At 35.2% G+C, this 24,268-nt stretch overlaps 2 protein-coding genes across 2 annotated transcripts; both read right to left on the minus strand.

Moving 5' to 3' along the window:
* Positions 1–2,757, minus strand: HOXC6 (homeobox C6). The gene is made up of 2 exons (XM_030198338.1): positions 1,768–2,757; positions 1–1,003 (listed from the first exon to the last, which is right to left on the minus strand). Exons 1-2 carry the CDS (start codon positions 2,165–2,167, stop codon positions 696–698), a joined length of 708 nt encoding a protein of 235 aa, XP_030054198.1. The 5' UTR covers positions 2,168–2,757; the 3' UTR covers positions 1–695.
* A 17,361-nt stretch (positions 2,758–20,118) lies between these two features.
* Positions 20,119–23,425, minus strand: HOXC8 (homeobox C8). Its single transcript, XM_030198340.1, has 2 exons — positions 22,481–23,425; positions 20,119–21,010 (listed from the first exon to the last, which is right to left on the minus strand). Exons 1-2 carry the CDS (start codon positions 22,914–22,916, stop codon positions 20,718–20,720), a joined length of 729 nt encoding a protein of 242 aa, XP_030054200.1. The 5' UTR covers positions 22,917–23,425; the 3' UTR covers positions 20,119–20,717.
* Positions 23,426–24,268: the final 843 nt, after the last annotated feature.

Consider the following 24,268-nt stretch of genomic DNA (forward strand, 5'->3'; position numbering starts at 1 on the left):
TATCAATTTTATTAAATACTCAACAGTGTATCCTTTTATGGATGTGACCTTTATACATAAGAAAGTAGAACACAATTTTTTCTACTGCTATGGAATTTCATTTACTTATTCATATTGTTCAACGTTACAGCGCTAAACATAAAAAAAAATAAATACAGTTATCACAAACACGGCTAAAAACGATCACAGTTTGCTTTTAATAAGCACGATGATGTCCCACGTATTTTTTAAATACAATGATGCTTGTCTTTGAATATGATTAAATGGGCACATGTTTTGTGAAAAGGTGGGGAAGAGATGGGAAAATTATGAGGCAGCATGTAGCTTGGGTAATAACTACCCAAAGAAAGTTTATCCGGAGGTTCAGGCATACACTATGTACCATGGATTTCCTGTCATTTTGCAAGCATTATTTTAACGAGGAAATTGTGTTGCTTTAATCACAGTCCAGTACCTTTTTTTTCAAAGTTAGCTTAATAAGATAAAATGCAGCGCCCCCCCCCCCCCCCAAAAAAAAGGTGGAAGGCTTGATCAAATAAAGATCTCAAAAGATAGCATGGATAGGAGATTTTTTTCCCTGTCCTTTAATATCCACATTTGGTTGCCTTAATGGAACCCAACCATATTGTGCCAATGATAAATATAGCTTGGAGGTGGGTGAAGGGGGAATGAGCTGCCCTGGATCCGCCACTTTTTCACTCTTTTTGCTTCTCTTCCTCTGTCTCTTCTGCTTTCTCTTCTTTTCCTCCTGCTAAGCTGTCTGCCACGGCCTCACTGCCTCCAGATAGGGTGGAGGTCAGATTGCTCTCCTTTTTCCATTTCATCCTCCTGTTCTGGAACCAGATTTTGATCTGGCGCTCAGTTAGACAAAGTGCATTGGCAATTTCAATCCTCCTACGTCGTGTCAGATAGCGATTGAAGTGGAATTCCTTCTCCAGCTCCAGGGTCTGGTAGCGAGAATAGATCTGGCGCCCTCTTCTCCGATCAGTTCCATAACCAACCCCTAAACAATCAGAAAACAGACTGATAGTAATTAGTGAAAACTTGCCCTTTGTTCTCACCACTTTGTCTACATTTCACTACCATCTTCCATTCGAAAACATACCTTCCCTAAAGCCCCATCTGCAATGTAATTTTTATTCACTCCTTTCACTATTTTTACACCCAGATTTTAAAAGATTCAGTCTAGAAGATAAGAAATAAAAATGCAGTTGTTTCCTGTTGCAAGCTTTTAATGGCTATGGTTTCAATTATTCCAAGCTTTAAAAAAAACTAATTAGTTTTTTTTTCAATCTTTTTAATTACTTGGAATAAGAGGCAGGTTAAAATAAGTGATCACTTTAATTTTGGTATCAGTGATGGAGTTTTGTAAATTCAGTTTCTAAATATGTGCTACGGGCTGTTGTTTGTGTTTTTCCTTTTCCGCCTCTTTGGCAAAAAAAAAAAAAAAATCGTAGTTTGTAACATGACTCCAAGAAAGAAAAAAAAAACTCCCTCCATACAAACAACAACAACAAAAAAAAAGATGACAGTTGTTTTTATGAGATATTTTTTACTCCCAAAGTCTTTCAAATTAGAAAGGATATCACAAGTCATATTTGCTTGCAACAGTTTAACAAACAAAAGGCCTCTATGCCCACAACTGTGAAAGAGCTACTTTATTGCTTTTATGGGGCCATAAAAAGTGCTTGAGTCTGTTCTGCTGGGGAGCTGATCGTAAAGCTGGTTCAGTTTATTTAATTTATATCTCCGAGCTGTAAAACTTACCACTGTGAGAATTCATGCGTTGCATCCACGGATAGATCTGAATACTGGTTTTCTGTTCTTGAGAAGTGCCCCTGCTTTGGTCACTGGTAAATTCCTGTGCAATTGAAGTCTGTGTGTTGTGTCCCATAGAATTTTGCCTGCAGCTAGCTAACATGTCTTTTTCCTGGTAAAAAGCATTAGATCCATATTCATATGGTCCCCGGCTGGAGCTAAACACAACATTGTCTTGCGGTGAATAAAAAGACGCAGAATAAATCCGATTTTGAGCCACAGCTGCTCCATAGGTGGAAAAATGCCTTACAGGGTCATAGGCAGTTGAATTCAGAGCCACATTCGGAAGGACTTCCTGGCCACTGGTTAAGTGGCACGATAAGGAGGGGTTGGCGAAATAAGAATTCATATCTGCCCCCCTATACCTGCTTGTATGATTTCTTTAATATTTATTTCTGTCTCCAGTTTGTAGTCTGAACTAGATTGTTATAGGGACGGCTCCACTCCAGGACAGACAAAATGACAAAGTCACCTGACCTGCTTGGAGCCAATAGGAAGCTAGATGTCAAGAAAGGGAAAAATTGGTTTTGCTTGTGTTGATTCCCTAGTTGAAACTAAGTATACATTGTAAGTAATACTTGAAATTCTAAATATAAGGTTGGTTTGCGACGAAGGAGAGTGAGAGTGAGAGAGACGAACCTATTTGGCTGTGGTTGGGGAGGGGAAACTTCATAAATCCAGGACAACTAGACTTCAATTCGCGATTTTCTAATTAATTTCACTTTAAAAAAACAACAACAACAACAATTTAACACTGGCGAGTGCGTTTTAATGACTAGGTTCTCTATATAATTCCATATTGTTCTGAAATTGGTATCTGTATAATATGGTTCTTATTTTCACAAAGTTATGCGTTTTGTACAAGATAAAAACAGTAAATACTCCTCCGGGAAAATAATCATTGTCTTTCTTAAATAGCACCTAAAAACAGAACAAACATGACCACCGGTGAGTAGAAAAAACATATTTTGATAAAATGCATTATTATTCACTGGGTTTGGATCACTGTATGATCAAAAGAAAAACAAAACATATATTTTTGCCAAATCAGCAAAAGTGTTCCTTCCATGTTCTTTTTTAGGGTGTTTCTGTATATTTGCCATCTTTACCTGCCACCTTAACAAGAAGTGACCTTTCTTCACACTGACACGTTTAAATGAACATCCCCCCCCCCCCCCTCTTTTGTTGCTTTATTCGTGATTTGTGGTTGTTCTTGAGCCGATGTATGTGCGTTTATAGTCAAAGAGAAGAATCATTTGGATCACAGTGAATCAATATTGGAAAATATTAAGATCGATGCTATATATATGAGATGTTATTTCTTTAAGGTAGGTAGATCTCATAAAATAAAAAAAAATATATAAAATAATATTCTCCGTCTGAATAAGAAAAAAAATAGACAAATTATTTTGTTGACCATTTGATATGCATGTATACCGTATTATCTATGTGATTCTCGAATTATTTTGGTGACATTTTGTTTTAAGTGTTATTTCGCATACAGTGACCTGCTGAACTATTTAAATAAAAGGTATTTAGCAGTTAGAACATTCCATATTAGACAAATACCTGGAATACATAATTTTTTTTTGTTCCATATCACTCTATACTTTCTTTATGGTAATGCTTTCCTAAAAGCTTTTTATTTGACAAACTTAAAAAAAAGAAGAAGAAGGAAAGAAAAGCAATATTTTTTCCAGGCTGTATAACAGGAAGCCGGTCGCCGAAAGGTTTTACGATCGTTTTGCTGTGTGTAACAAAGCAAAGTAATCAATGGTGGTAATAAAGTCATAAAAGAGCACGCAACCAGAGGGAAAGCTCGTTTTTTCCTCTTCTGTAACATTTAAGGCTTCCTGGAGTGCCACTGGGCAGAAAAATAAAGTTTCAAACCAAAGCAGGCAGTTTGGCATAGTTGAAAATGCCAAACAGCACAATACATAATAAGAACATATATGTACCTAAAGATTACTTACATACAGTGACTTACCATTTAAATCAGTCTCCCACGACAAAAAAAAAAAAAAAAAGAAAAGAAAAGAAAAGAAAAATGATACCAGTGTAAGGTAGACTGACTGACTTTTTCCAAAAGGAAACTTTAGTATGGTTTTATATTGCATATGATCTGTCCAACAATCTGGCAGACCTGGGATATAAAGAAATAATTGACACGTTAGTATAATGGAGTTAGAACTGGAGCTAGAAACCATTTGTACTCCATACATGAGCATGTATGTAGCTGCGTGTGTGTGTGTGTGTGTGTGTGTGTGTGTGTGTGTGTTAGAGGAATGCACGTACATATATGGGCAATATAGGTATTACTCTACTGGAAAACCTACCCACAAGGCATGGTAATAAATACTAGAATGATTTCTCATTCTGAGCATTAAATTCTTTCGATATGCGACAAATTACCTGACTAGAAAACCTGTATCTAAGGGAGATTTTTCTCCTTTCTCCTGAGCTTCTTTTTTTTTTTTTTTAACTTTTATCATTCCTTATCTCTTATTGCTTAGAGTAATTGGAAATAGAAAATAGGAATAAACTGGACCTTTCTTTATTCACATGTTGTTGCTTTATGGGGAAAGGGATCATCTCGTCTTTTATAATGATTATATTATAATTCCATTTGTCAGATATATATTTTTCTTCTTTTTATATTTCAAAAAATATAAGGTGGTTTATTTTGGAACGGTGTGATAAGGGAGGCCTGTGTGATCGCAGTGGGACTCCATAGTGAGAGAAAGTTAAATACTATTATTTCTGAAAATCTTGTGGATTGAAATGGTGATCGTGAAAAGAGTTGCAGCAGGAACTCGAAATCAAACACTAAAAGAAATGCATTGAGACAATACAGACCGGGCTATGTGGGATAATGCCACAGAAAGACAGAGCATTTTTCAGTAAGCTCTGGATGCAAAGGAGTTTACATCCATACTTGCATGTGTTCTTTAAATGCGCCTTTCTTCTGACTGGAGCAGAGGAGGAGGAGGAATTAGAACAACGTTTCCAGAGGTTGTTCTTCCGGGAGCGGAAGTATTTCACTTAAACGAAAATAAAACGTAAGTCTTTGAACACAGAAAAACCGCGGGCTTGATTACTGCATACTTCCATAAGACCTGCTTACAGCTCTTTATCTATCAACGACAGCCATTTTTTCCAGTATGTTTTAGAGAGACTATATACAAGCATCCAAACTTCACCGGAACTTTTTGTTTTCTCTCAATTTGTAATCAGATGATTGATGAGGTGATAGAATATGAAAAGTTAGTCTGAAAAACTTCCAGTTTCCTATACCATCTTCAACTATGAGAAAGAAAAAAAAAGTAGACTTTTTTTGTTAACCAAACCTGCCCGCCCTTCAAAATCAAAATACCACTGTGGCGGGGGTGGGGCTGGAAGTGGGAGAGTTATTTAATACAGAGTCTAGCGTTTGAAGTCTGGCTTTTGCTTTTGTTTTACCAAGAATGGGAGTGATTATTGGTCACAGATAAAATACTGAAATGAGAAGGAGGGACAAAACCAGATCATAATCTCTTCTGATAAAAATTGTTACCACATATATTGCGAAATGTTTAACGTTTCTATCAAAGTATTAGTTTACTTCACCGTGCACATATTTTCCATGGAGAAACCTAGGCGATATTTTGAACGGTCTTCTGGAGCTTAGTTAAGTGAGCATATGCGTGGTGCAATTTTATACGCAGGTCTAGAGTGACACAATCACTTGCATATATGCATGGTTTAAACTGCAAACATTTTTTTTAAAGGCAAGAACTCAAATGGAGAAGTGGCAATTTTATTGACTAAATAACAAATAATTGTAAAGCTGCTTCAGGCTTGGATACTCTGAGATGTCTTCCGGCACTAATTTAGTGTAATATGGAGGTCTTGTGGTGATAATTTGGGGATTACAGTTTCCCTACTGTTGAAGCACTACATAGGCGCAAGTGTATAGTATATAGTAAAAAGAAATAAATTCATCATTGATAAAAGATATGTGCACCTGGGTAAAAATATGTATGTATGTATGTATAAACACACACACACACACACAGATTTACACATCTACATATATTAATTGTGTTGTAAGTAAACAGATTTTAAACGCGACCTTTATATATCAGCTTTTAACCTTTCTCAGTGTGCACATTTGTAATTTATTGCTCTTGTGAGTTTCCAGCTCGCATTTATTTATGACTAAGTTGCCTTAAGGAACTCTAGCACTGACCAATATTTTCGCGCTCTCTTTAATTGTTGTTGAGGTGGTAGAGATCAAGGATTCATGGTTTGGTGACTAAAGTTCTAGCGTTTGGCTGGTATACGCTTTCTGCGAATTTTATGCAAACCAATAACTTAAGGTAACCCATGAATGAATGAATACATAAATAAGACTTGCCTGAATATGCTAGATATGTGAAGGTAGGATACTGTATTTTAAAAATATAAACCTAAGCATTCCAAGGATATTTCGAGTTTAGGGCGAAACTGGTGAAGATAAGTAGTAATTTTAAAATTGCATAAAACTATGGCTAGACAGAAAAATATATAACTTTAGTTCAAAGTGACTGAAGTATTAAGAACCACCTGTACAGGATACAACATATATTGCTCTATAAATCCATGTTTTGTTAACTAAAAAAAAAACAGTCTTGTAAAGGACAACTAGAAAGGTTTACAAGTTGTGAGAGGATGTAAAATGGCTGTTACTCAGTGGTTTGTCTCAGTCTTGATGATTTTACTACATTGGCAACATTTTACTAACTATGTATTAAATATGTGTGAAATTTTTCAGACAAAATAAACCCCCCAACCAAGTCGTTTAAATATATCTAAAAATGGCGGAGGCCTGCCAAGAGTTACCTTTCAATCATAACAGTCAAATTACTTTCTAATATAATAGTGCCTGGTGGTAGTAGAAAATCTTCATATAACAACAGCCTTTATTCAAAATGCACAGTGCTTTCAGGATACGGAATAATAGAAGAACTTTTAGATATGGGAAGGGTTGCAATCATTAAATGTGATTTTGCTCCATCTAATTTCTAAATATCTATCTATCTAGTCTGTAAGATCTGTGATCAAGTGGTGTGGTTGCTATGTCATTGGAATACTTTACATGATTCGCTTATATTTTCTAATGTTACACTTTTGGATCATTCTGTTCTGAATTTAAGGAGTCTGACTCACAAGAACTAGATAAGAAATGTACTGTTAGTCCAAGTAAAAGGTACTATCTATTTTCTCTTTTTTTTTTCTTTTGTTTTTTATTTATTAACCTTTATTTTTATATAAGATCTGTGTACAGCATTTGTCTTCATTTTTCTGATACTGTTTAAGAGGTTATTTAAGACCTAACTGATAGGGTTTAAATACATTCACTGGTGTTATAAATTCACTTGTACTGTTTCTAATGTGGTGACTTATGTTATTTTATTTAGTTGGATTATGCCTTTCTGCTGGGACGGATGTCCTTTGTGACAATGCATTTTATTATTATTATTATTTTTTTCTACAACTTTAGAATTATCAATTAAGGAATTATGTAACATTATTCCAAAGCTTTCATTTCTAACATATTATTGTTTTTCTTTTATTTCCAGATCCATAGATGAAGGGAAAGGGGAAAACACCCTAATGGAGTCTATCGCAAGTTTTTACTAAATGTTTCCCTCTTGTAGTTTCTCCAAACAGCATTTTTTTTCGATCTTAACTGCACTGGATGGGAGAAAATATATTTTAGCTTAACAGAATTAAGAATAATGATCATTTTTAAAAAATGTAGTTGCATTCACTTTTTGCTTAGTGCATTTCAATGCATGCCGAGCCAAACGTGTAATAGAATAGAATAAATGAATGTGTTAAAATGTTAACGTGACAAGGACATGAATTTTATGGCGAAAACCACTAAAAATTTCAAATTATAAAGATAAATGATTCATTTTATCCATTGTTGAATTAACCAACATAATTTAATATATGTATGTAAATTAGTCTGTATTAATGTCATATTTATATTTTAAACGTCCCAGTACAAACTATATTTATGGATGCTAAGCTATAACCCACACCTTTTACATATGCTATACAATATGTTTTCATATTATATGTAAATATAGAAAGCTTTAGCGCTGTATAATTACATAGCTATAAAGACATTCAAATGCTATAAATATACCTACAGAAAAGTTCAGAATATCGGATAGTTTTTATATATTATATGACTACATATGTAGTAACTGTGCATTAATTGTGTGTGTGCATGTGTACAGAGACATGGGCATGTGTGTGCATAGACATATGACATGCATGTTTGTTCAGCACATACAAGGAAAGAAACGAGCCATAGATACTTGTATTACTGGTGAATTATTTCAGTGTGTGAGCCAGAAATCCCATCTGATTAATATAATCAGAATAAAATATTTTAAACTGTAAAGAAGGTTTGAATTTATTATCTGAATGTATTATGTTTCAGTTCGCTTCATCTTGTTTCCATAATAACATTATAATAATAATATATCCATAATAGTACTATCAATGCACTATTATTTTCTTCCAATCATTTTCTTTCCTTCATTGGATAAATGCAACGTTCAGATTTGCTAAATTTCTAACCTCATACTATTATGCCACGTGGAATGATTCATAGCTTTAAACACTATAAATGCTGGCTGAGTGTTCAAAACTCCATAATAGGCTCTTAATACAATTCATTCAACGTGTTACTAAAAGTGAAGAAGATAATCCCACGGTGAAAAATTGGCCCTTCCAACTGAGCGACTATTGCTTTGTATTGTATGTTTACAGTCCTGAAAGCTGTTGTTTAATATTTAAGTTGCAATAAAGATTTATCACAAACACGATATAAATCTAAAGCAGATCTCTCACACCCAAACAGAGCTAGGCCTAAGCAGAAATCCTGTTTGAATGTTGGGATTTTATTTGAGCCAAAGAATTTCTACGCCTACAAAAAGTGGGTCTCCGGGTCTGGTCTCAAAATAATAAATTCAGAGCAACATCCCCCTGTTCTTTTTTTATTATTATTATTATTATTATTTTTTTTTTTAAGCAGTCATTCTTTTGCTAGGGCTGAATTTTAGCCAAACATACTGGGAGAGTTGGCCGGCCAGGCTTTAAAATGGAGCGTAACATATTTTTCTTGAATTCTAGAACCACGATATAATCATGTTTCCTCTTCTTTGTAAGGGAGAGGACGGAAGGCAATCCCTGCCATTGGGTCTGCTGCTCTTTCCGATCACCCATCCCTTCTTTTACCAAATATTTTCGAGATATAGTAAGTTTATGTATAAAAAGACCATAAGAACAACTGATAATCCAAGAGCCATTTTCTATTCAGCAGAAAATATACCCCCATTACGGCAGAGGACTTGACTGGCTTGGCCACTTTCTGTCACTTGGTGGCAGTATACAAACAAGTAAACAAGTGGTGTGGCAACCCACACAGCTCTAGCAAACGGTTAATACATATTTCCCATGACATTGCTCAAATAGAACCTGCAGATTTTATGTGTATGGTGTGTGTGTGTGTGTGTGGGGGGGGGGGGAGATCTGACCTAGAAGACCCTTTGTCTCTAACATAAACTTATGTACCAGTAAAAAAGGGGGAATGATTGTTTGGTTTACAGACACAGGTGCCTGGGCTCTCTCTCTCTCTCTCTCTCTCTCTCTCTCTCTCTCTCTCTCTCTCTCTCTCTCTCTCTCTCTCTCTCTCTCTCGCTCTCTCTCTCTCTCTCTCAGTGTATTCTTCTTCTTCTATTTATGTAGTTATATGTATATCTATTATTTTGGGCTTATTTACTGTATGTGGTTGACTAATTGAGGTGTATAAATAGAATGCTGGCATATAAACCTTTCTATGGACTATTTAAGATCTCAAATCAGGAAGTCACCTTTTTTTTTTTTTAATGCATTGAAGTCCATATTTCATTTCCTAAATGTCATCCTCCTTTGGCAGGCCTACTGGTGACTGTCTACAATACCCTGTGAATGTACAAGACTTAGCTACAGTGTTCTACACTACTTTTACACTTTTGCAAAGTGTAAAGGAGTTTATTCAATAATGAACAGTTGGGGCCTTGCACACATACTAGTGGAAAAAGTATTTTGTGCTTGGTCCACAATTTCCATCTGAAAATAGATGACAAAAGCATCAAATTCTTCCTCTCTAAATACTAATTGTCAGTTGTATCCTGTCTGTTCATTAGAAACGTCTTTATTGCTAGTCAAATATTGAGAGAATTCTTATGAGTTGTTTAAGTGCAGGAGCCTGGTTTCTGTTTGTCTGAACTCCAATTAAAATTTAGGTGGTGTTAGAAATAAGATTTTCCTATCTATATAGGTTTTCTATAATGAGTAAAAGAAAGAAAAAGGAGCAACTGACTCTTTCCTTAACTATAATTGATAATTTCAAATTAAAAAAAAATAAATTAGTATACATTTCATTGGTAATCCATAAAGTATGCCTAGATATAAATATTCAGAACAAAAGAATATTGTTGTGAATATTCCTTTCAAACTATGGTTTACTTGGGTGAATTTCTTCATAAAGGAAGTTAAGAAATCCCACTACATAGATAGATAGATAGATAGATAGATAGATAGATAGATAGATAGATAGATAGATAGATAGATAGATAGATAGATAGATGACTTCAGCTTGTTATTGATCATGTAGAGACATTGTCTGGTGGATATTGTTTATTGTACTCTACTTATATCTTGGGAAATTTGCAAATAGAAATAAGATTTTTATTATTTATTTATTTTACCAAAGATGTCCTATCCACAACATACAGTAGATACAGAGACCTGGACCAAAGTTTCTACTTTGTCTGTCTGAATACACATTTAATGGCTTCTTCCTTTGCAGGCTATTGGGGGGGGGGGGGGGAGGGAGTTTAACTATAGACAAAGAATGGAAAGAAACATTTGAATGGACCGTAATTTTTTTAAATTATGTAATTAGATATATAGACAAGTGTACTCTTCTTACAGAAACAGGTATAATAATTTATATAAGAATGATCCTTTAATGGAATGCATCTATCGGTAGGCACTTCTTGATATATAGTTTTATACTGACAATCTATCTTACCCTGTATATGTGCAAGCCAGTTGTCAGACTTCTACTATATAAACATGTCCCCCTAAATACAAAAGTGTATAAAACTGATGGCAGAGTCGTTTTAGGAAAGGATGGTAGTTACCCTTAGAAATGTTAGAATTAAAAAAAAAAAAAAAAACTAAACTTCGTTCCTGCTATTTACTATCAGGAGCATTATGACATATGTAACTCATCTATATTTATAGGACTCAGAATAAATCTGTCAATATCGATAGTGATAGATAAATACGCCAGGCAGACATTGAAGGAATAACTGGTTATCCGATAATCAGACTGATAAATGTATCATGGGATTGAGCATGCGAAATAAAAGCCTATTATGTAATAGCAACCATGAGCTGTACAGTAAAATAACCTTACAGGACCTCCAGTGTTTTAACCCTTTTTGTTCAATCCTTTATTTTTAATTTCAATTTGCTAGATTCAAGATTATATGTCAAAAACAATAAAGCATCAATTGTATAACATGTCCTTGATCTAGTATATTTTATGTAAAGGGACTGTCTATCTATAATCTGCTTGAAACCGTGTATCGCAAGGCACAAGTAGATATCATGAACCATTTTATTAGCTTCCCCCATGCACTCCAACACACACTAAAGCTTGGGTTAAAGCTACAGTAATTCATTTTTCCGGGACTTTTATTTGTAATACTCAGAGAATATATAAATCATGATTGCATTGGGATTGTAGAATGTTTCTCTTCTCCACAGGTATTTGGCTGAAGACAGTCAGCCGCAAACGAAAATCGATATATTGGAGGGGAAAAAAAGGTTTTCTATGGATGATCTGGTAGGGCTGATTTTACTGGGAATGAAAATCCTGCAGAACGTTTTCAATAATAAACTGAACCTAGCTAGCACGTTTCTCTCTCTCTCTCTCTCTCTCTCTCTCTCTGTGATTTGTATGAGCGGGCACACACATTCACATCCAGATTCATCTATTTTCTGTACTAGAAACAGAAACCTTTAAAATGCCACATATATATATATATATATATATATATATATATTTGTAATGCTTGTGTGAAAGAAAAGCTGATGTTTGGGAATTTGGTGGCAAGGACATTAATGTAATAAATGCTAATGAGCTCTGATCTTGCTTGGAATATTGGTGTTTATGGAGACACATGAAAATTCGATTTCTTTTAAGAGACTTAGCAATACTCTAAAGCATATTGGAGCCTGCACAGTCCATGGTAGTAGAAAAAGAAATCAGACTACGTGGGCGTGGAATTACTGGCTAAAGTCAGACATGGCCGTATCACCCGAGTTATCCAAGAAAAGGGAGTCTTTTAAAAGATTCATACCGAGCATATTGCTTTAATATTGGAAAACGTACCATTGATTTCAAAACAGACAGTAATCAATGAGGAGGCCCTACCACTCCTCCTCCTGGTAAACACTTTAAGTATCTCCTTCTGTTTGTGTACTACTCTGGTGAATATAGTGCTTAATCTCATTTTATAACATTAAATCCTGCCTAGAATTTCATATGACATCCTCTCCCCCCCCCCCACCCCCCTTTGGCAAATTCATCAATAATGTGAAAACAAAGGGAGTCATGGCTATCGTAGAGATTTTCAGGGTTTTGCTCTAAATAATATTATGATAACATGCATGTTGTTAAACTCATCTTTTAAAATTATTCTTTTAAAATGTTGGTACCTTGATTGATTGACCTTACTAAATGAAGGGTTTTCCCTTGTTTTAATACGCCTCAAGTCCTCCTGGCACAATGAGCCAAAGGTATATAAATTAATGAATCCTTTCAAGTTTCAAAAAGTGGAATATTAAAACCATCAAAGAGAAGTATAGAAAATAATGCCCCGTAGGAATGCATTCCAGCATTTTATACAGCAGTACGATTCCTTTCATAGACATTACAAAACACGTACTTAACACACACACCAGGAAAACTGTGTTTGTGGTGGGAAAAGGAGGAGTTACAGGACTCGAGTCAGGGGATAAACATTTTGTTGCGAATCAGAAATTAAGACCAACAAGACAAGTCCTATTACACTCCCTCACTCCGCCCCCCCCCCCAAAAGAAAATTCAACCCCTTCCTCGTCCCATCCTATATCCAGCTATTGAGTGGTTTTTATTCCTGTGAATCTCATATTTTTACACTTTGCAAACTTCTGAGTGTAAGTCAATGCGGGAAAGAAAGAAGGAAATAAATAATAATAAACAAAGCCCCGAGACTCATTTTAGTGTCATATTGCTTCCTGGGTGCAAAGGTACCTGAGCTGCGCATGTGTAGCAAACATCCACTGTCTGTAGCGCTTTATAATAAATAAATAATAATAATAATAATTAAAAACGGTTACAAAATGCAAACTGTTTTGTGCCATTCCCCCTTACAAGGTCTATCTATCTAGATTGAGAGATATGGATATGCAACCCGGTACCTGATTTTAGAATTTTAAGACAATAGAAATGACTTGAACAGTTCGGCATTGTAATGCACCCAGATTACAACAAGCGCTCTCTCTCTCTCTCTCTCTCTCTCTCTCTCTCTCTCTCTCTCTCTCTTCCCCAATACTCCAGAGCGCCCAAGAATCCTCTGTGACATCACGACCAGCAAAACCCCTCTTTTTCTCACAATTAACTACATTTATGCCGTTTCAGTCTATATTCTCTCACAGTGGAGCTTCACGCACGTTCCTCTCTTGCTTAGAAAGCAATGTATCATTATCCTTTACCACCCATTGCTATGGATCATTAGTTAGACATTTTAGCCAATAAGGGAACACTTACCAACGTTGCCTCTCTCTCTCTCTCTTTCTCTCTCTCTTTCTCTCTCTCTCTCCTTTCTGCCTCTCCCTCTCTCTGTTCCAATGACGCTCTCTTGAGCTCCACAGAGACATTGAAAAGGAGAAAAAAAAACCGAACCAACGAGCAAAATACAATATTCCCGTGCTGGACGAACAGGGGTATTTGGGGGAGGCAAAATGGAAAAAAAAAAAAAAAAACTAGTAAACTGCACTTAGGAAGCCTTACCCCTAATGCTCCTTCATTTCTCGAAATGAAATGTATTGGGGGTTTTTTGGTTGTTTTTTTTTTTTTTTTTTTTGCCCCTAGGGGTGGAGAAGGGGGAGGTGGCAAGAATACGCCGTAAACTCTTTATTTCAAAAATGCCTCTAAGCAATCAAATGTTCCATAAAGGGGAAAAAAAAGAAAGAAATCTTGTATTTTAAAATAATTAAAATAAAATAAAAGATACGATCAACCCTCATTCAAAGGCACTGGATGAAGTGTTAAAGGAAGGAGCACTGAGAAACAGTCATAAGTGAAATCACAATAAAAAGTTCACGTTCATGGATGGAGTCCACATGACTTCCTGTGGCCAATCCAACTTGTGTTTTAGTCGTAAACTTTTATTACTCAGCTGTAAATTTTCTGCAAACAACCAGGAATGCGTTGCTTTTTTGTGGCGTGTGCAAATGTTCTTACCAGACGCCATATTTATACAATTTTATTTTTTTTGTTGTTTTCACCTCCACTCTTTGAAAGCCAAACAAATTAAATCTCAGGATTCCCCTGACTAAAACACTTCGAGGAGAGAAAACCTTAATTTTTCTTCCTTTATCTGCCCGATGAGAATTGTAGAGACTTTTGATTTTATTCGTGGTGACATGGGTTTGCTGCTTGGCAATTTGAGAGGCTAATTATTCCAGGACTCAACTCAGCTGGGTCAAATAATAATTTAGTGATGGGGAAAAGGTGTGAGGGCAAAGTGGATTTCAAAATATACCAGGCACAAATTAAATTAAAAATGATAAAATAGATCATTGCCCATTGGCTGAAAATTTGTAGAACAGGCATTAATAGAAAATATGCAGAACAGAAAACTAAACTAATTAATAAGCAACATTTTCTCAATTTCTACATATTAGCATTGAAAAATACAATTTAAACACATTTTTAAGACATGAAATTGTAAATGTGCTATGATAAAGCAAACATGCAAACTTTGGGTAAATCTCACCATGAAAATTTACCCAGTAATCTTTTTTCTGTTTTATCAAAAATATTCAGAATTAAAACCGATATTCTAATTCACTCTTACTTCCCAATTTTCCACAGTGTTCTTATAAATACTGAAACGAAGGTTATTTCTACCCTTTTACAATAAGATCAATTAAAGGTGAAGCGGAATGACAATTGCCCCAATATTTTAATTATTAGGACGGAACTAGAGAAAGAACAAAATAGTACCATTGGATCTGTAGGAATTTAAGGTAATGGGGTCATTTTTCTACTATGGTGAATGTTTGGTTTTGCCCTAATAGAGAATCATTTTCCATGTATTCCTCTTTTAAAGGTATATTGCTAACGTCGTGGCATTGATTCCAATTTCCTGTGACATTCAGATAAACAACGCCCAATTCTCAAACTTTCAAATAGGTATAAAAATGGATATTTCTATATGTAACATCTGTTAGATATATCCGTCTTCTTCCTGGAAATAATTTGATAAATCCAGAGTTATTGAGAATTTGACTTTCTGTATGGGTATATTTTTTTAAGTACACTGGCCCCACTATCACGAATGTGAAATCCTTTATTTTATTTTTTTGTTAGGAATTATATTATGATTTCTTTCATTTTCTGTTACTTATTTTTTTTGTTTGCGTTCCATTTTCCTCATTTTTTCCTTCTTTTGCTATTTATAATCATTCCAGCCCTTTCCTTTCCTCTTCCTTTTTACTTTTCTTTTTCTCTTAGTATTCTTTCCTTACACATATGATTTAGTTACTAGAAAACATTAGAAACTTTGGTTTTACTCTACCATGCACTGAGATGTCTTCCTCTCCTTTTCTCTCGCTAAACAATAAAAATGTTGTAATACAACCGGATGTAAGAGAAATCTACTATATACTTTTTACAATCCACCAATAAACTTTATAACAGGTAGTTAAAGGTTAGGAGGAGGAAACTGCTGCACCGAACAGCTTTGCCATACACAATAGAAATGTTTCTTTATGCCAGAGAGCCACACAAAGGGCAGAATCCATAAACTGAGCTTAGAATTTCGTCTCGTACGATTTTCTGGAACGAGAAAAACCTGTCCTGTTAGTTCCTATTACGAGTCCATTTTTACTCTGATATTTTATGTCTTGTCCTAAATATTCTCTCTGAAATGTCTTATTTCCTCGCAATCTAAATTGGAATATCTTTATTGTGTACGAAGTATTTGACTAGCACAATATAATGACTAATAGAACTGTGAGAAAAGGGAATCCACCATTTGGTGGTTATGGACTGATACACTTCCTGAAGGAGGTCCTAAAACAGAAAGCGCAATGCACTAAAAAAAATGGCGCTTAAACGCTTAAAGCGTAATACTGATTTAATTTTTTTACATTGTGAAAAGTTTGTTCTCCACTTCTTTTCAGTGTTCCATTTTCCTTGTCCCCTTCCTATACATATTTGCTTAAAGGTACACCAATAAAGATATATATCTAATGATCCACATTAAGTCGTTTTTCTCGTTTAGGCCCATTTAATTTTCGAGGTTTTTTTTTTTTAATCTAAGCCATTTTTAGTTTAAATTAAGTACAATTTCCGATTTGCTGCTACCACAAAACTAAAACCAGTAAAATTTAGAATTAAGCATAGGATCAGCTTTTCCATTTACGATAGGTCTTTTAAAAAAATGTTTTGCATTGATGGAATCTGGAAGAAATATAATTAGTTACAAAGAGTATGGAAACTAGCATATTCAAGCTTAGACGTGGCAATGATCCCATTTAAGCAATTATTACCATATTAAAGTTTAACTGTCCTTATAAAGTCATTTTGTTCTTTCCTTGAATTATTTATATGTACAATAGTCGCTGTTACATATCTATATCTATCTAAAGTACTACATATTCAAACAAACACAGTACACATCCGTAAACAAACAAAACAAAACAAAAACCTACGGAGGACGACGTGTAGTTTTAAGGTAGCTTTAAATATAGATTGAACTTACGTTATGTAAGGTTTTATTAATACATTGTTACAACACCCCTTGATAAAGAAGTGTGGTCTTCAAGTTTAGCATTCAATTCTTTCCTCATGTCCACGTTTTACAATCTTTGCAGGGGCTCTCCTGTTCCAAGATATAAGTCCCGAACAAAAAGTGGGAACAACTCTTAGAAGAAAGGGTCTACAGTATCCTTTAGAGGGCCATTGATACAACATTTAAACTAAGATGGAAGACATTATTTTCTTCTTACTTAGCAGATGTGAACTTCTTACCATTTTCAAATCTTTCAAAAGCAAACGTTGGATCTCTAAAGGCTTTGTAAACCTTAGGATGTCTAAATAATTCCAGTTAATCACATTTACCAGACACCGAGGAAATGATGCTACTAAAAGCTTCATTGACTCACTGTCGTGTTTTTATTTTTCCTGGTTTAAAGATACTTTTTAGTGAATGTTTTATTTTTAGAAAGGTTTTCACTTTTTGACAGCGGATAAAGAAAACCAAGTGAAAATAATATCTCAAGTATAATGAATCATTTGTAAAACTATTTTAAATAAAATCTGTAATAATACCAATGTAAAACCAATGAATGTTAGCAAATAAATTTAGCGTGGTTTCTACGTTCTCAAAACTGAGGAAAAAGTCTTTGCAAAAGGGACCATTTGAGTAATAGTCATACCTTAAACATTTTCAAAATTATTAAATATTTTACGGTTAATATTATCTCGGAGAAATCGATTAAGAGTTAAACACAGAAGTGCGTTTAAATGCTTTACTATTTAGGTGGCTGGAGCGTTGATATAAAATAGTTTATTTTATGATGCCACAGTTAGGTCAGCAAGCCTATATTTTTTTTATTGTCAGTTTAAATAATCCTTTCTTTTTCAGTCAAGTTTTCCAAAGATATGGACTAAGACCCTTAAAGAAGTAAGAAAACAGAGGTACATTATAGATCAGTAGACCCTTCTATCCAGTAGAGAGAATCCTATTTATAATATTAATATTTCAGCATGGAGATTATGAAAAAGAAATATAACCAGTTTATATTCTCTCTCTCTCTCTCTCTCTCTCTCTCTCTCTCTCATGGATTGAAAACCTGTTCCAAAAATAGACTCAATAAATGTGCTATTAGAAATCTTAAATTTCATGGGGACCTCAATTTTTATCAAATATGCTTGTCTGACTTTCTTATGGTGGGATTTCTTTGATGGTTTAAAATGTGAGAGACAATAAACTATCTTCTAATATGTATTCAGCAGGTTTTTTTTGTACACAGAGCCATTTCAGTCTCCAAGTCACTCAAACAATGGCTAGTCTACATATGAAGGCCGGATACACTGGTTCACTTGTCTATTTTGCTAGTATTTTTTTTTAACTTCTTATTTCTAGCAAAGGGCATTTCATGTGCTATTATTTTATTGAATTATCTGGGGAAGTTAGAAATCTGGGTAGTGCCCTCCCACCCTGAGATATAGATCCCCCATCCCCCATCAGCAAGCCACACCCACCATACTTAGTCCATTTCACAAACAAAAGAATCTGTTCTTTGATGTTACTTGTATGTATACAAGTATGCTTGTATGTATTTTATGTGGAATATGTGGAGTGAGTTTTGACACAGTCTATTCCAACATAGGTTAAGATACAATACCCCTGCAAACTTGCAGTCTACTAAACCAAGAATGGTACTGGAAACCTGAAAATAGCAGTATCTATGAATAGTTACTATAATGAGATAATTGCAATTTTCTTGTACCCAACAGTTTGCTCGGTATTTGTAAACACTGGCAAAAGTAATAGTTAATCCTTGGTAGAACTATCATGTTAATAAATAAACATAAGAAATGGACAATAAGGTGATACCTTTTATTGGACTAATCTAATACATTTTATTTTTTACTAGTTTCTGGAGGACAAAACCTCCTTCCTCAGCTCAGGATGTCATTTGATCCTAACTGGATAATGGCTAGTTGTTTTCAACTATGGCCATAGGAACCAGGGGGTGCTGTGGGTGCTTGTACCCCTAATATTGAACAAACTAATTGACTGTGTCCAGGGAAAGCAAATTTCCATTTAGCACCCCCCCCCCACACCCACACACACACACAAGTTGGCTGCTATGACTATGGCCGATGATTTTATTATGGCAGGGTTCTACTTGACTCTAAGATGTCTATTAAGAGATACAGAGCAACTGACACAGTGGCTTTTCAGTCATTATTATTATTATTATTCATGTCTCATACATAGAGTACAAATTCACTGTCTCCAGAAACTGTTTCCAGGCAACAGCTACTGCATTCATAGGTTTTGAACACACAGGAAATAAAGATAAACAAAACAAAAAAAAGCTAGTGAGGATTTATTTTTATTTTGTTTTCTCTCGAGCATGTTGCATTAACAAGTCAAGACAATAATATAACTATACATTCAGTGCAATTTAGTCCTAAGCTACTTTTAAAGCACAAATGTAAAAATATATATATATAAAATAACCCACAAGACTGTGCGTTCAAATAGGCAGTTTCAGTTGTTGGGAATCTGAAGGAAATGATAAAAAAACAAACAAACAAATAAGAAAAGCAACAGCAAACAACAATTAAACAATTTTACAAATACTTTACAAGCATGACTTCTTTATAGGTAGTGACAAAGTTAATTGCAAATATCCTTTTTGCTACTCAGTAGCTTTGTCTCTGGGCAGTACCAGCTATTCTTTAAATAACTGTAAGTACAGTTTAGGACAGTGAAAGTCCCTGGTTGGTATTAACTTGGTGTATGTATTATATTTTAAATATTTTTGTTCTAATGATTATTATTGCAGGATCCCCGCTAGGCAGTATACATGACCAATTCTGAGTGATCTTACCTTCACTAATAAACTCTTAAAGAAACAGCACACAGAATGCAGGTAACATAAAATTGAGAACTACAGGCCAAAATGGTTTAGCCTGCCATATGACATAAATTTCAAAGAGTTTATGATAGCAGATCTGTGCACCATTTAGTTTTCAAAAAAGTTCCCTTCCTTTGCAGTAAGTCAAACTTGACAGTATGTATGTATGTATGTATGTATGTATGTGTGTGTGTGTGTGTGTGTGTGTGTGTGTATGTATGTATATATATATATATATATATATATATATATATATATATATATATATATATATATATATATATATATATATATATATATATAATATGCTTAAGGATGTTGTTTACCAAACATACTGGCAGAAGAAAATAGATAAGTAGTAGATAAAAATAATTTACTGTAAACATAATCCCCTCATCACAGAAGACTTTTAACGGGGAAGCTTGAGAACAACCCTACTAAATTAAACAAAACCAAAACAATACATCTGAGTGCACTTTTGAGTAAAGAAATTCTGCCCTTAAACTATCAGGGGTTTTTTTTTAATTGTTTTTTTCCCCAGTAAATATGCTTAGCACATTAATACTGTAAATTTTGCTCTTTAACTAGGTTGAATCAGTTGTCTTAGCATTTTCGAGGACACACACATACACAGAACTGATGCATTTTCCACCCCGCTAAAAAAAAAAAGAAAAAAAATGCAGGGGAAGTCCTATGACAATAGAAAGGGGGTTACAGCTGAGAGACAGGTAGTAACTGTTGTGTAACTTTCTCCATTCTTTACTCTATAAAGGCAAATTACCGTCGTAAACATCCCTGCTTTATCATCTGCCATAAACCGGGACTGCAAGGAGGTGGAGGAGAAAACCTGAAAGGGAGACTTTTTTTTTTCCTTTTTCTCATTCCTTGCTATCTTCTTTTTCCTCCTCTTCTTTTTCCTCCTCCTCGTTCCCATCTTCCTCGGTTTTCTCTTCGTCTCGGGTTCCGGGTAATTTATCTTTGTTGTTTTCTTTTTTCCACTTCATTCTCCTGTTCTGGAACCAAATCTTGACCTGCCTTTCACTGAGTCCGAGGGCGTGCGAGACTTCAATTCGACGCTTCCGTGTTAGATAAGGGTTGAAGAGGAATTCCTTTTCCAGTTCCAAAGTCTGATACCGGCTGTAGGTCTGCCTTCCACTGCGTCTTCCTGGAGCTACAACACAAACATAATTTTTTTTTTTTTTTTTTGCTATTTGCTTTCCTTTCATTCTTCTTGCTTTTTCGTCGCTGTTGCATTTTAAATCTATTTCTTTTGCAATCGTCTGAGTCCTCTTAACCCTTTCAGCTGTCTATCCGCCAAACAAAGGAAACCCCTTTCTTTTGCTAAAGACCACAGGGGAAAAAAACAGACTTTAACAGCTGCACATTTAAAGGGCATTTCGCGTATTTCCTGTGATTATATCTTTCTGGTATCTATCTTATCCTGCGGGAATATAGGTTCCTTTTCTCAGTTAATGTATGCTAGTCCTGCCTTGATCTGTATTCTGGGCTGCTGATATGGCCAGAATACTTTTTTTAATCAACATTTTCAGAGGGAAAAGACAAAAGCCAACGACAATTCTCCCTGTCGTTCTAATGTTGGGGTCTCCACACTCTGTGATGCTTTTTCAATTTAAGTCTCTTAATTGTATTTTGGTCTGAGGAAAACTTCAAATTATTACATATTTTAAAATAACATACAAATGGAATGTTTTATAGTCACGTTTTTTATTTATTATTTGTGTTTTATTTTCGTTCCACGATATGAAAATATTCTAAAACAACTGTTTTTAAAACTTCTATGTTAGTCCATTTAAATAATATCTCCAAGTATGATATCCACTACCCAGTAGTCTACAATACCAATACCAATGTGATCAATTAGAACATTTTCTAAACTAATTTTCGTTGGGGGCTTTCAAAGCTGGGATAGGTTAAGCGTTCTGATTTCTGAGAACTTTTGCAGAAAAAGTTCTGAAGGGTTAAATTATTTCCTGTTTGGGGGAAGGGTGGAAGATAAAATAGCTTTATCTCATACAGAATAACTTAAAATTGTAGACTATCTTATTACACACACGTGTGTGTGTGTGTGTGTGTGTGTGTTTGTGTTTCTGTGTAATAAGGTGTGTGTACTTTTCATTAAAAATTCACTGTTATCCCTTACTTTTTTAAGACCTCAAGGATAACATTGCATTCACAGAATTAATAGATTGCTATGTTTATTTTAACATCTAGATCCTTTCTCCAGAAATAATTAAAAAAAATCAATTAAAATGACATTTCAAACATGAGCTACACTATCATCATGCAGGGAGGAAAATAAAACCTGGTATGGGCTGTATTCTTAGAGGTTTCCTCGGGGCAAGCCATAAAAATAACTTTTACTTTATTGTGGCTTTTAAAAAGGTTTTACAGGAAATCCTTCCCTCACTCCTTTCCTCTTTAATTAACTAAAGACAGCAGTAAGATTAATTCTCTTTTTATTTTGTAAATTCTGGATCTCTTAAAGAAAACATATCCCTCTCTTTTCTTCCCCCCCTTGCAGGATACAGTAACAGAAACAAAAGAGAGGCATATAAAGCAATTCAGTTTAAGGATGACCAACAACAAAGACAAACACAGAAACAACAGAGATTATCCTAACCGTGAGGTCTCATCCAAGGAAACATGAGGCTGGGAGACGAATTTTGATTTAGAAGGCCTTGTCCCTCGCTACTGTTACTGCTCGAAGACGATTTACATTCTGGGTACTGCACCACGTTCGCCTCTTGCTGAGCACCATAGATGGTTTGCCTTGGTAGGGCTTCATAGCTATAGAATTTAGAAGCGTCTCCATGGCACGTCAGGGTGCAGGGATTTTGCTGGTAGCCTGAGCTGGAAATGCTGGAGGATCCGTGATGAAAGAACTCCTGGACGTGGTGGGAAGGGTGTTGGAAGCTGGGACCTGTGCTGCTCGGACCGTACATCAACGCGTGGCTCCTGCCTACACTTTGTGGGAATCTGCAGTCGTAATATGTTGGTTCCAAGGACTCACCGCTTTTGTACTTGGAAAACAGAGGATTGACAAAGTAGGAACTCATTGCTCTCGCATGAAGAAAAAAAAGCCCCACCACCTCAAAAACAGCCAAAAAAAAGGGGTCTTTAATTCTAACAGAGAGCAGTTGCCTTAAATGCTTTGTCTTTGGGGGGCTGGAAAAGTAATTCTTGGCACTTCCCTCTCTTAAGGACGTTTCATAGTGCCTGGGATATCTGGTTAAGTCTTAGTGTTGTTGGCTTCTCTTGCATCAGTCGGTAGGTAGAGCTCTGTCAGTTTCTTTTTTACTGCTCCTTCCTTTAACACCACAGGCAAATTCCTTAAAATCCCGGTGGTGAGGCTTTCACACGCGATTCAAATCCATCAATCCTCCCCACTAAGACAGGCTGCAAAGAAATGACAAAGATTTGGGGAGTTTGGATGGAGGTTATGTGGAAAACCAGCCTTCAGAGAAAAAAAAATATCAAATGAATGAGGGAGGGTTATGAAAGGTGCGCATTAATATCTTTAGGTGCTGTTTTGCAAAGCCAGCCTCTTCACTGATGTGGGGGGAAAATACATGCGCCGTAAGGTCAACTTAGGTAACCTCAACAGGTAATAGGGAAGACAGTAAGAGTGTATTGGTTTGAACATACATGGTGATAATAATAATGATTTATTTGTGTAGTGTTTTTGCATTTATTTATATTTGAAATTAATAGCAGGCAATCAACAGCTAGTTACGTCACTTGCTTCTGACTCCCCCTTTACGTTGGATCCTACGTATTCATTCCGAGTCAGCATGCTATTTAGAAGCAAACAGCACTTTAATGGCTATATTAAATAGCAGAGAATGAAACCAAAGCCTGAATGTAGAGTTCAGTAAATAGGTGTGCAGTTTTGTGTGTGTGTGTGTGTGTGTGTGTGTGAATGCGTGTATACATCTATGCATTCATATATGCACACGTGCACACACACACACATGAGGATATACATACTCACACATACATAGACATAGACACACACACATTATACACAGACACATATGTGTGTATGTACATATGTGTGATATATATATCACACCTATGAATACACACACACACATACACATACAGTCAATCCCTTTAGAAGTTATCAACCAAACAGAAAGAATTGTTAAGGATGACCAAAATGTTTTTTTCACTTTCTTTGTAAGAGTGGAATAGTAGACAAAATAATTGCCATAATTAAATCAGCCTAAATGTGATAAGAGAGCAGCTGGGGAAAGTGAAAGGCAATTATAAGCAGTGCCTTTCTTTCAAATAGTTCTATTTCCATCTGCTAATGTTACAAATACTGGAACAGTACCCACTTTCAGAAAAGATTTTTATTGCTTTCTTCCTATGTGCTGCCATGTCTTGAAAAGATTTTTTTTTAATT

This window comes from Microcaecilia unicolor, chromosome 3, assembly GCF_901765095.1.
Source record: "Microcaecilia unicolor chromosome 3, aMicUni1.1, whole genome shotgun sequence".
Taxonomy (NCBI): Eukaryota; Metazoa; Chordata; class Amphibia; order Gymnophiona; family Siphonopidae; genus Microcaecilia; species Microcaecilia unicolor.